The sequence below is a fragment of the Asparagus officinalis genome, chromosome 1, assembly GCF_001876935.1.
Source record: "Asparagus officinalis chromosome 1, Aspof.V1, whole genome shotgun sequence".
NCBI classification, from domain to species: Eukaryota; Viridiplantae; Streptophyta; class Magnoliopsida; order Asparagales; family Asparagaceae; genus Asparagus; species Asparagus officinalis.
In genome coordinates this window covers 123,807,162-123,819,204 of record NC_033794.1, presented here as the reverse complement: position 1 = coordinate 123,819,204, position 12,043 = coordinate 123,807,162, and the positions used below count along the sequence as shown (strand labels likewise).

Sequence of the window (12,043 nt, the reverse complement as noted above, 5' to 3'; positions counted from 1 at the left end):
AGCAAAGACTGTCTGCGCGTGGGCGCACGACAGCAAGACTGCTCGCTTGGGCGAGACAGTAAAATCTGTCTCGCTGCCGCGAGACAGTAGAAGACTGTCTCGCACGGGCGAGACACGTACAAGACTGTCTCGCGCGGCGAGACAGTCAAAGTCTTGCTCTGCGCATGGCGAGACAGTCAAGACTTGTGTTCTTCGTGGCCTTTTTTGGATGATTTCCACTCTTGAGCTGTATTTGGATATCTTTTCAGTATTTTTTGAGCGGCCTAACAGATAACCCCCTCCAAGTATTCGAGACTCATTCTTTTATAGAGGAGTTCTGGGATACTTTGGATAAGATAAGTCTTGCTTACAATCCTTCAATGCTTGGTTGAGTAGATCGTGGGAAGACTTGTTAGCATGGCTTCAATGTTTAACCTCTTTGGGCTGTTAGTCTATGCAGTTCTTCGTAGAATGAAGCTAACGTTCTCCCGGGCGTCGGCGTTTATCTGCTTGGACCGTTGTCGAGATCTTGAATTGAAGTTGATGACTTGCTCTTGTGAATTCAGCATTTACCATTTTTTTGAATTGGTATTCCATTGAGAAATTCCTCAGGTTATCCTTAAGAATATTCAGATTAATCTCCAGAAACTTCTCGTTGAGGGTCGGGAAATACAGTTTTTAAGACTCGTGTACCCATGTGGAGTATTCAGGTTATTCTTAAAGAATATCTGAGTAATATTCTCGGCAGAAACTTCCTGTTGATGGTAGGGAAACCAGTTTGACTCGTAATACCTAATTTGAGTGATCAGGTTATTCTTAAAAATATTCTGAATGATATTCTCCCAGAAACTTCCTGTTGATGGTAGGAAACAGTTAGACTCGTGTACCTATTGGAGTATGTCAGGTATTAATTAGAATATTCTGAAAGTATATTCTCCAGAAACTTCTGTGAGGGTAGGAAGACAAGTTTTAGACCTCGTGTAGGCCTATTGGAGTATTCAGGTCTCCCTTTTTTGTTGGTAGAGATGAACCCAAGAATCGGAGAGGAAGAATTTTAATATTCTATCTCCTGTCTCTGTTTGTTGGTAGAGATAAACCCGATGCATGGAGAGGAAGAATTTTATATTCTATTCTCCTGGTCTCTTGGTTTGTTGGTAGAGATAAAACCCGATGATGAGAGAAGAATTTTATATTTCTATCTCCTGGTCTCTTGTTTGTTGTAGAGATAAAACCGATGAATGGAGAGGAAGAATTTTATATTCTATCTCCGTGATCTCTTGTTTGTTGTAAGACGATGAACCCAGAATCGGAGAGGAAAGTTTTATATTCTATCTCCTGGTACAAAGGAAATTTAAAATGGGAATTATCTATATCAGGAGAATCTGAATAAGGTTTGATCAATTGAGTTGGAAGCAATCTTAAAAGCTTTTATAGTTTTTGATTGCACAAATCGAAGCTGGACCTCTCGTTCATGAAGGAATGCGAAAGGGGAATTTTTTTGGTTTTTTGGTCGGCTAAACTGTAAGTAAGGTTTTGACGCAAGTGGCAGTTCTGAGATGATCTAAGCTGTTTAAGAGGTTGATCCATCCAATTGTGGACGGCTCTCGTTCATGGAACGAATCGAGAGGGGATTTTGGGTTTGGTCCTAACTGTTTAAAGGTTTGACCAAGTGAGTTCTGAGATGATCCTAACTGTTTAAAGGTTTGATCATTCATTTGTGGACCTCCGTTCATTGGAACGAATCGAAGAAGGGGATTTTGAGCTTTGTCCTAAACTGTTAAAGGTTGACCCAAGTGGAATTTGAGACGATCCTAACTGTTTAAAGGTTTGATCGTTCAATTTGTGGACCTCTCGTTGCATGGAACGAAATCGAGAGGAGATTTTGGATTTGGTGCTAAGTGTTTAAAGGTTTGACCAAGATGGGGATTTGAGACGATCCTAATTGGTTTAAGGTTTGATCGTTCAATTTGTGGACCTCTCGTTCATAGGAACGTTAATCGAGAGGGGATTTTTGGATTTGGTCCTAACTGGTTTAAAGTTTGACCAGGAGGGTTTGGAGAGGGAAGATTGATCGCAAACAAAGTGATCGAATCTTATCTCAGCAAAAGAAATATTCGGCAACATCACCGGGTCGGGATGTAGTGTTTAACACTTTGTTTGTAATCGTCGGGTTATCCTAAGAAAATTACATATAGCATTCTTTCGGGAACTTCTGTTACATGAACCATCCACCCCCAGCTTTTTCTTGTGAAACTGAGTTTATCATTATGTTTTAGTTATATGATGCGGGTTATCCTTAAAGTCGCAATGCATGGCATTCTCCAGGAACTTCCGCGTGAATAGAAAGGAAATAGTAGACCTGCATATACTCGTGTTGGAGTATTAAAGGAGCAGTTTATATCGTATACTGTTTCGGAGTGAGTGGAGAAGCAGTTTATACTGTATACTCATCGAGTCAGGGAAACAGTTTATACTCGTGTACCCAAATGGAGTATGATGGTTGTCTTTACTCGACCTCTTTCGCCGTTAATGACGCCGGAGTCAATTAGGGCTTGGATCTTGTTTTTGAGTCCAAAGCAAAAATCTCGTGGGATGAAGAACCACTTCTGTGGTAATCACAGTAGTTGGATCCGTAATCCTCTTAGAGCTCCATCCTGATCTTTAATAGGTGGTAGCTCGATTTTGTCATTAGGCGATGAGGTATTTAATATGCGACTGGAGCTTCATCATCTCGGGAAAGAATACTCCTTTTGGAAAGCCTCGGATCGAGAGTCCGCATTCTCAAATGATTGCAGATGTCATTGGTGGCCTCATCTCAGCTTTCTTTCTTTTAAGAAAGTGCCAGGCTTGTTCACGCCGCGAGATTTTAACTCCTTCCAAGTTGTGGATGGCAACAACGCGCCCAGAGCTTCCAGGACATCGATGGAAGAGGTTATTGTGACATGTTTGCAGGATGAAACTCCTCTGTAATAGGATCTCTGCAATTTATTGCTTTGGGCCACGGAAGCGTTTGACAAATCATCGACTGACCTCCGTCCTTTTTGCTATCTCATCGCAAAAGAGTTCCGATTGACACGTCGGTGTCATACATGCGAAGAAGTTGCTGAGGAACAAATTTTTCTTTCCAATGTCATCCCATGCAATTGATGCGTCCCTGGCTGAGCCGTCGGTACCAATCGAAGGCAGGCCCAGAAGGGTGCCAACGAACGACCGCGGATCATTAAGGCCTCGTTCCAGAGATTATGCCCAAATGAGACTTGAGCGAGACAGTAAAGACTGTCTCGCGCGGCGAGACAGTCAAGTCTGTCTCGCATGGCGAGACAGTCAAGACTTGTGTTCTTCTGCCTTTTTGGATGATTTCCTTTTGAGCTGTATTTGGATATCTTTCAGTATTTTTTGACGCCTACAATTGCTAATGGTACTACAAATAGCAAACTATAATGTAAAGTTAACCTATTTTGTGGAGCCCAACTATTGGCTATAAGCATTGATGTTTCCATATATATATTTTACAATTTATTAAAAATGGTCATATAATCTTATATAATAAAATTAATTTAATATTGAATAGTAATATCGTTGTAATAATATCATTATTAGGAAAATCCTTCATGAATCGATATGTCTTTACGATATATAAGCTATGCACTCTAAATTCTTGTGTCTTTTATATAGCTAAAAAGTTTGAATACGAGCCTCTAACATGTTGATCTCGCAACAACAAAATCCACTTAGGAGATATGGATATCCCATATGAGTTATGTATCCTATATACAATATAATTATCCTAGGCAAGTGAGTAATAATAGCATTTTTTATTCACATCGTTTGGGATAAGATTTGATAAGGGCCTTGCATCAAAGATTTTTTTTTAATATTTAGAGTATATAGCGAAATATATCATAATCTTTCTGTTCTAATTTCGTAAGAAAATAATTCTTCACACTTTTAGTTTTATTTCTATGATACAGAGAATGAGCTATAAAATTGAATAAGAATATTAGATAATATAAATATGAGTGAAACATCAACTAAAAGTTTACGTGAATATGAGTCAAACCACTACTAAAAGTTTAATGGACATATTGCAAGTAAATTCATATGCAAAATTCCTTTACGAATTGAATGATCACCCATCTTTTGAAGACTTCAAGATACTAATAAATAGAGATGTTGTACTAGATTAATGTGTTTATAACTCATAAATAGTAGATCACGTGGCCACAGTCTAGGTTGAAATGAAACAATGACAATATTTTATTTGAGAGAGAGATTATTGAGTTGATGATCAATATCACAAAAAACTTTGTTTTCTTTTTTTATTTTTACTCTATTTTTATCGATTTAAATAATCATGATATTCCACCACGTGTATTGCACGTGCATCTTAACTAGTCATACTCCCTTTAAAAATACGAGTTCAAATTTTTTTTAAGGTCAATATTACCCTTGACTATTTGAAAATTTATTTAAAATTTAATTTATTATAATCATAATTATATCCTATCTTAATCCTATGTGAACTACTTACAGGTCAATAATTTAAAAATTAATAAGCTATAATATATGAAGATTGCAAAAAAACTCAAAAAGTTTCAAAAATTGTACAAAACACCCTTAAAAGTATAAAATTACACAAAACATTAAGATGTTTCAAAACTTGAAATAACAAACATAAAACCCTCAATATTTTAAAAACTATAAAAACACCCTTAAAAGTTCAAATAATAAAAAACACACTATGAAATTCTAAAATTTCAAAACTTATAAACAACAAAGACTAATTCAAGGAATTACTACTAGACACTAAAAAACTAAAATTTATAAGAAATAACCCCAAAGTTATAAAAATTCTGAAAAACTCCTTCGAAAATTAAAAAACACAAAAAACCCTAAAATTGAATAACTTATAACCAATACATATCAAATCTTAAAATTATCAGCAGACCACTAAAAATTTAAATTTTATAACAAACAATCTAAAGTTTTAATAATTGTAAAAAATACCCTCAAAATTCAGAGTTACAAGAAATATTTTGACATTCAAAAACTTACTACCAGTACATGAAACATAAAAATTACAAGCACCCAACTTAAAATTTAAATTTTTTTAAAAATACTCTCAATCAAAATTTTCAAAACACACCCTTAAAAATTCAAACTCACGAAAAAGCGACTAAAATTTCAAAACATAGCAAAAAAAAAGAGTAACTGTTTGATATTCTCTCATTAAGATATGTAAATTTAACTTTTATTTTAAGGTTTTACTATCCTTTTTTGGCATCTAAAAGTAGTCTAATTTTATCGAAAAATATAAAGGTGGAGAAGGATAGATAATGTCTCAATAAAAAATAAAACAAAAGGAATGAAAAGCACTATTTTCTGAATATTTTATAGAATAGATTTTTTTGGAGTAAATTAGGAATTTTTGGAAGGGATTTTCATAAACTTTTTTTAGTACTTTTATATGCTTATGTGGATGTTTTCATTATATAAAAGTGTACTAGATTTAGTATTAATCTTTATTTTATAATTTTTTAAAGTCTATCAAGGATTAGGAACAAACTTCATATTATCTTTTGTTATTTTAGCCCACTTTTAACCAATCATCTTGTCTTATGAGATTTAATTATTTATTTTCCTTTTAGAACGTTTTTTTTGAAGTGTTTTTTTACTTTTACAATGCTATATTTTCTCAGGTCAAGCTTGGTTTCATGTTGGTCTCAATGAGATGATAATTCAAATTGATTTTGGATTACATTTATTTCCTGTCAATTCAATTATTAATATAAATATTTAAATTGGGTGTAGTTCATTTAAACGAATATTAAAGAAAATAAATAATTACAATACTAAAGTTTAGAGATAAAAGTAAGCAAAAACCATCAAAGGGGAACCGATGAACAAGTTTTAGTGAGAAAATAAACCAAATATACTTAATCATGATATTTGACCACATGCATTGCACGTGCATAAAACATAATATAAGTAATAAATAGCAAAGTCTGTTATACAACTGTAAAACATAATTATCTTTAATGCTTGAAGCGTGTTAAAGTGCATTAAAACTTAACCATTATTAGACACAATCAGCCATGGGCTAACTGTTTTGATGCAATTGGTGAGGATTTTTGTGACCCTGCATTAGGACTCACAAGCAGTCATGTGTATAGGGGTGTGTAACAGTCGGTTCGGTTCGGTTTTTATCAAAATTTGAACAACCAAACCAAACCGTCTATAATTCAAAACCGAACTGAACTGTTGCAAGTCGGTTCGGTGCGGTTCGGTTCGGTTTGTTCGGTTCTAATTTCATCAAACTTCTTATCAAACAACAAACCGTGTTAAAAAAAGATATCAACAAAGTAGGAGATTATGAAGCATTAAACACTAATATAATGATATTGTTTTCAACCGCGCCGAATTCAAATTTCTTACCTCAAAATCCTTGGAGATACGATACCCGAATCAAACCGCGCCGAATTCAAATTCTTAACTCAAGGTTGTGTATGGCATTGTCTATACAGATTAGTCTTGTAAAAATAATGGGGGCATCTAGTTGGACCACAAATGAGTGTTGAAACTACAAATGTAGGTCACGGAGCCGGCCCACTTAATTAGTAGGTCACGGAGCCCAATCAACTACTGTTAGCGAATATAATTGGGTGATGTCACCTTCTCCGTCATTACACATAAAATTATTATGTACTAGCAACTGGCCAATCTATTTTGCCCGTTTTTATAGTTCACACACTTTTGCATTGCCTCTTCTTACCGTCATATTTATGTTAAAGAAATGATGTGTATGAGGCGACGACTTATTTTGTTAAATGAGCTATCAAGAGATAGAGTGGCGATGTTCACACATTATGATGTGACAAGCAATGTGAGTCTCATCACGTGCACTTATAGGGAGTTTTTTGTTGGAAATAATCATGGGTTCTAAAATGAAACACTAACCAATACCAACAATATTATTACTAATTAAGAAATCAATGACCATTAAATAACTACATCCTATCCGAATTTTTAAAGCTGATAATGTAATATCGTGAAAGGTAAATAAAAACCTTTTCATGTTGTATTTTTTTTAGTGCTATTTTCGATAGCTGATACAAAAGATTATTAGACTGATCATTAGAAACTTACAAATAAAGTAATTAAGGAGAAGACAATGAGCACTTTAAATAGTGATTACTCTGGTAGTTGTCTTTTTGTCGTAGTAACACAAAAGTGCTCGCGTTGATGCTATATCTATATTGTATTGATTTCAAATTTCAAACTAAAATAAACAAAACAAGGGGTGTCCTTTTCCCTCATTACATTGTCTTCTCGTGGTCCTCGTTTCTTTTCTGTTCTTTTTACTAAAAAAAAAAGTAGTCTTCACGTAGGTTGTATGCGACGTCATCATGATGACGTTAGCAGAACATAGTCACCCGATGTCAATTTCCACGGTCGGTGGCTGGATGCGAGTCAATGTTTAATAACTCCAGATGATTCGGGTCGGGTCCTCCGTACTCTGCCTTCACCCGATACCAGTTTGGGTTTGCACGGAAACAATGTCCGCACTTACTATCTTTTTAGTCATTTTTACATCTAAAAATGCGAAATTATACTTTCTTTTTTGCTTCTCTCGATTTAATAATCAACAGTTGGACTTCGGGTCCCAAATTTGGACCCATTAATCTCCAAAACTTTCATAAATGACCAATTTGATATTTTGGGCTCGGGTTAAATACTTACCCGAAACCCGCTTGCATCCATACTTTGTTCCCATTGCTCGAGGGATATCAAAGGCTTTAAAAAAAAAGGGAATCGTGACTTGTCATCAGAGTGGAGTGTATATAAATCCAACCTCGTTGAGGGAGCTAACGACTCACAAAACGCTCTCGTTTCCTTCAGTATTATTCTCTATGGCGGAGAGCGGGAGGATGAAGAGGCCGGCTGATGTTCTAATGTCGTCGTCGTCGTCGCCAACTCGACCACCGGTGACAAAAGAAGAGGATGAAGATGAACAAGTTGAGAAATTTTATGCTCTTATTGGTAATATCAAAGCAATGAGAGAAGTTTGGAAAGCAAACGAATCAAATAAAAAATCGAGAAAAGAGACGCTAGCTAGCCTTTGGAGGCCAAAGTTTGAATTGGAAGATTTTTACGAGGAGGCGAAGATCAGCAATAATCCCGGGAAGGAGGTGGAAGGGAAGGAGGAGGAGGGAGAAAAAGAAGAATTAAAGGGGAACAAATGCAGTAATTTGGATCTCAGCCTTTCATTATAAGGCTAGTTAGTATTGTTCAAAAAGGGAGTTTAAATGTAAATTTCATTTGTTTTCTAATAAATTTGTTCTCGAAGTTATATTTTAGTTTTTTTTAATAGTATTTTACAATCTAAACTCTGCCTCTCTTCATGATGTACGTCTTGCTCTCCTTATATATGTTTTCCCTCTAAATTTTGACCGCGCATTTTTTACGGCATATTAACGGACTAAAATCTTGTCTCCGCTCCTAATCATGTGTGACTTAACTTATCTTTTTTATAATCTTTGCATAAGTCACTATTAACAACGAATTTAACTGTGTATATATTATATAAAGTATTTGAGGGTTGTTTTCTTTTCTGCTTTTTTCTGGTACATACTTTTGTCCGTTTGAAGTACATTCCACGGTTTTCACATCCCACGGAGAAAATGATATATAAAACTACAAAAGGCAGTTGTCCTCTGACACGAGTGATCATGGGTTCAAGAAGTACTTTCAATAAAAAAACGGAATAATCCGAAACCCATCATGTGTATAGTTTTGCCAAGGATTCAAGTTCTCTCATCTTTCTTACAGAGAGCTTGGACAATCATTTTAAAATTTGATTGTCCACTATTCTGCCATGTTAGCCCATCAGTTAACCCAAAAAGTTAATTTTTTTAATATATTAGGCTAGTTTATTTTAATTTTTAGATTTTTTTTTATGTTTGGGAACATAAAAAAAATCAAAACCACTTCCTTTATAAAAAGAGGGGGTAGTCTCTTAATCTGTTAAAACATGTGGATTTGTAAACCCCTCGTTTAGATGGGTTAACCCATTTAACCCCTCTTGAGGGATTTGTAAATCCTTCTATTATTTTTGTGTTTGACAAATTCAGAATTCTTGGAAATGGCATCCGATCATTAGAAGAGGATCCTCTGCGGAGGAAAGAAGAGATATCAGGCAGCTATACCTTTCTTTGGAAAACTTCCAACCTACTGATGTATCAGTTCATGACTCCATTAGATGGTCATTCCATCCCTCAGGTATTTCTCAGTCAAAACTTATTATAAGATTCTCAACTCTGGAGGTACCTTCTTCAACTATCATCTTTTATTTGGAGCTCTCCTACCCGCCTTAAGCTATCATCTTTTATTTGGAGCTCTCCTACCCGCCTTAAGGACAAGATCTTCTTCTGGTTACTGGCCCATTACAAACTCAACACTAAAGATGTGCTCTCTAAAAAGATGGATAAGTGCTAACAACTGCTCTCTCTGCAATTCAAGCAGCGAGTCTCATGATCATATTTTTAACAGTTGTGTTTTCACGAGAAATGTTTGGTCTTACACCCCCCCTTCAAAATTATAAGTATCTGGCCTCAGAATTTGGACTATATGTTGCATGACTACAATTCTTTTCTTACCGATCTCAATTTTAGAGTTTTATGGAAAGTCCTCCTTCCATGCTGCTACTGGTGGATTTGGTATAGCAGGAACAATCTTATTTTCAACAATATCAGAGTTTCTCCCCATCAGACAGCCTCTAACATCGCCCGTTTTTCTGTATTTGGATAGGCACATACAACAACAAGAAGACTTCCCCCCTTTAAAAGGCTACTGTTGACATAGGGCTCCCGGAGACGGCCAATGACGGGGCAAGAGATGCAGTGGAATTTTTGAAGCTATCTTACAAATAGCAAGTTCTAGTGCCAGACTCAGTGTTTTTTCTTCTCTTCCTTCTCGTAGAATTCCATCTTGATGTTTTAAGCTTTCTAGTATGGTTTCTCTAAACTTCTAGACTTTTTTGGGAGATTAGGAAACAAAGTAGATTTTCTCTATCCGGTGAGGACAAGGTCCTCTCCCAGATGTTTATATCTCCTCTGGTTCCTACTCTCATCCAGATCTTTTGGGAATGCTCATGTATATATTTACCTAAAGTTTCTTTTTATATAATAGATATCATGAACAAGGTTTCTCACCCTATTTTAAATCTTCAAAAAAAAAATTCAATTTACACCATATGGAAATTTTAATACTGACAATGAGGGTGTTTGTGCTTATTTTTTAAACTTAAAAGTTATGTTAGTTTTTAATGACTTTTGGCTTTTATGATAAAAATACTATAAAAATTGTTTGGATAGTATAGTAATTTGTTTGGTCAAATCTAACTTATTTAGTTAGTTTTTCAAAAGTTGTGGTATACTAGTTTTTTAAAATGTGATTTATAAGCTAACTTATTTGGTATTTTACAAAACATATAGAAATAAACAAACTAGATTAAAAGCTAGTTTGATCAAAAAAAATAAGCCACCCCGAACAACTATCCCTAAAGTATTGTACGTCTGCTCCCTCTCATTGTCATAGTAGTATAGAGATCACTTTCTAAGTCATAACCATCAGATAATATTTCGATGGTCATGATTTCTTTCTAATTTAACTAATATATACACTTAATGATGGATCATAACAAACGAATCCCATTTAATAACGTCTTAACTTTTCGATAAGCCTAACAAAAGTTTAATCGGTATTCAGGTAGAGAAGTTCTTTGTTTTAAAAAATCCACCAAGCTCGGTGCGCCTATTAAATTGAGCTGACTTGAGGGCAGTTAAGTCTTCGATTCACAACTTGTTATGACTCTCTTTTTCCTCCTTTTTCTTTCTTAAAATGCTTTGGTGGGCCGGAATAAAATCTTTTTTTACAGTTAATAAAGTATTTTGTTAGTTAGGAATTGAATCATATTTATGCTTAATTGCACTCTGTTCCACTTGATTCGCCGTGAGTTCTCAATAGCATATGATGAATCTTTACCTTCTCTACACCACACAAATGTAAAAAGAAAGAGAACCAGCTTTATATTTCCGGAAGGGGAAAAAAATTTTCCTACTTCGTAATGGATATCTTTTGTAACAAACAAGAAAATAAAACAATAAGCATCGATCCTATTCTGGTGATCATAGCTTACAAATGACAAACTCTTTGTTTTCTTTTTGAAAATGTGTGATGATGACTCAATTAGTAGCCACCTAATTAAAATACAAATTGTATCAAAACATTCTGCACAATAAAAATCAATCTAATAAAATTAAAAGAGAAGTTGGAGGGCGTTTTACTCTCTTATTCCCATTCTAATCAAAGATGATAGGATTCTGAGTCTTGCTATCATAATTCACATCCTCACATGGCCATGTGATCATCTACATCCTAAATTGTAGAGTATGTCTACAACTTATCAACAGTCTTCTCTTACTCTATGGAACACATATATTATATTAATTAAATAAATTATATAAAATCCTCTTAATTGTAGGGCTCGTTATATTAACCAATCTTATTTATCCATGGGTTCCGGCCTCTAATTTGTTTAGAATGGCGGTCTTTGTTCAATCTTTATCCTACTTTGGTTGACCATAACATTTAGTCTTCAAATCAACACTCTTCATCCGTGCAATTCCGTCTGTAGTTTGATCGGTCCTGATGCTTAGTCTCTCGTCTTCATACTAGCTAGTGGTTTGTTAATAAATTCTTTGTATTTGGGATGACCATTAACTTTTGGACTCCTCTTTGAGAACTTGAGAACTAGGTGTTTCCCGTGCATCGCAGGACCTAGAAGTTACACTGTCGTTGCACATATACTTTGACAATATTATGGCTTGACAAATATTCTTTTTCCAAAATAAATGACCAACAAGTTCTATTTTCATTAGAAACTAAAAATAATAATAATGAATACACACATATGTGTGATGAGGCCCAACTTGCTATTCCTATCAAAAGGTATGGACCTTACTATTCTATTTCTTAATAGATCATTTAGCAAAATGATCAATTA

General features: G+C 34.9%; 1 protein-coding gene across 1 annotated transcript; it reads left to right on the top strand.

The window, feature by feature from the left end:
* On the top strand, nt 7,840-8,363 carry LOC109844370 (NRR repressor homolog 3-like). The gene has a single exon (XM_020413377.1). It carries the CDS (start codon nt 7,890-7,892, stop codon nt 8,250-8,252), a length of 363 nt encoding a protein of 120 aa, XP_020268966.1. The 5' UTR covers nt 7,840-7,889; the 3' UTR covers nt 8,253-8,363.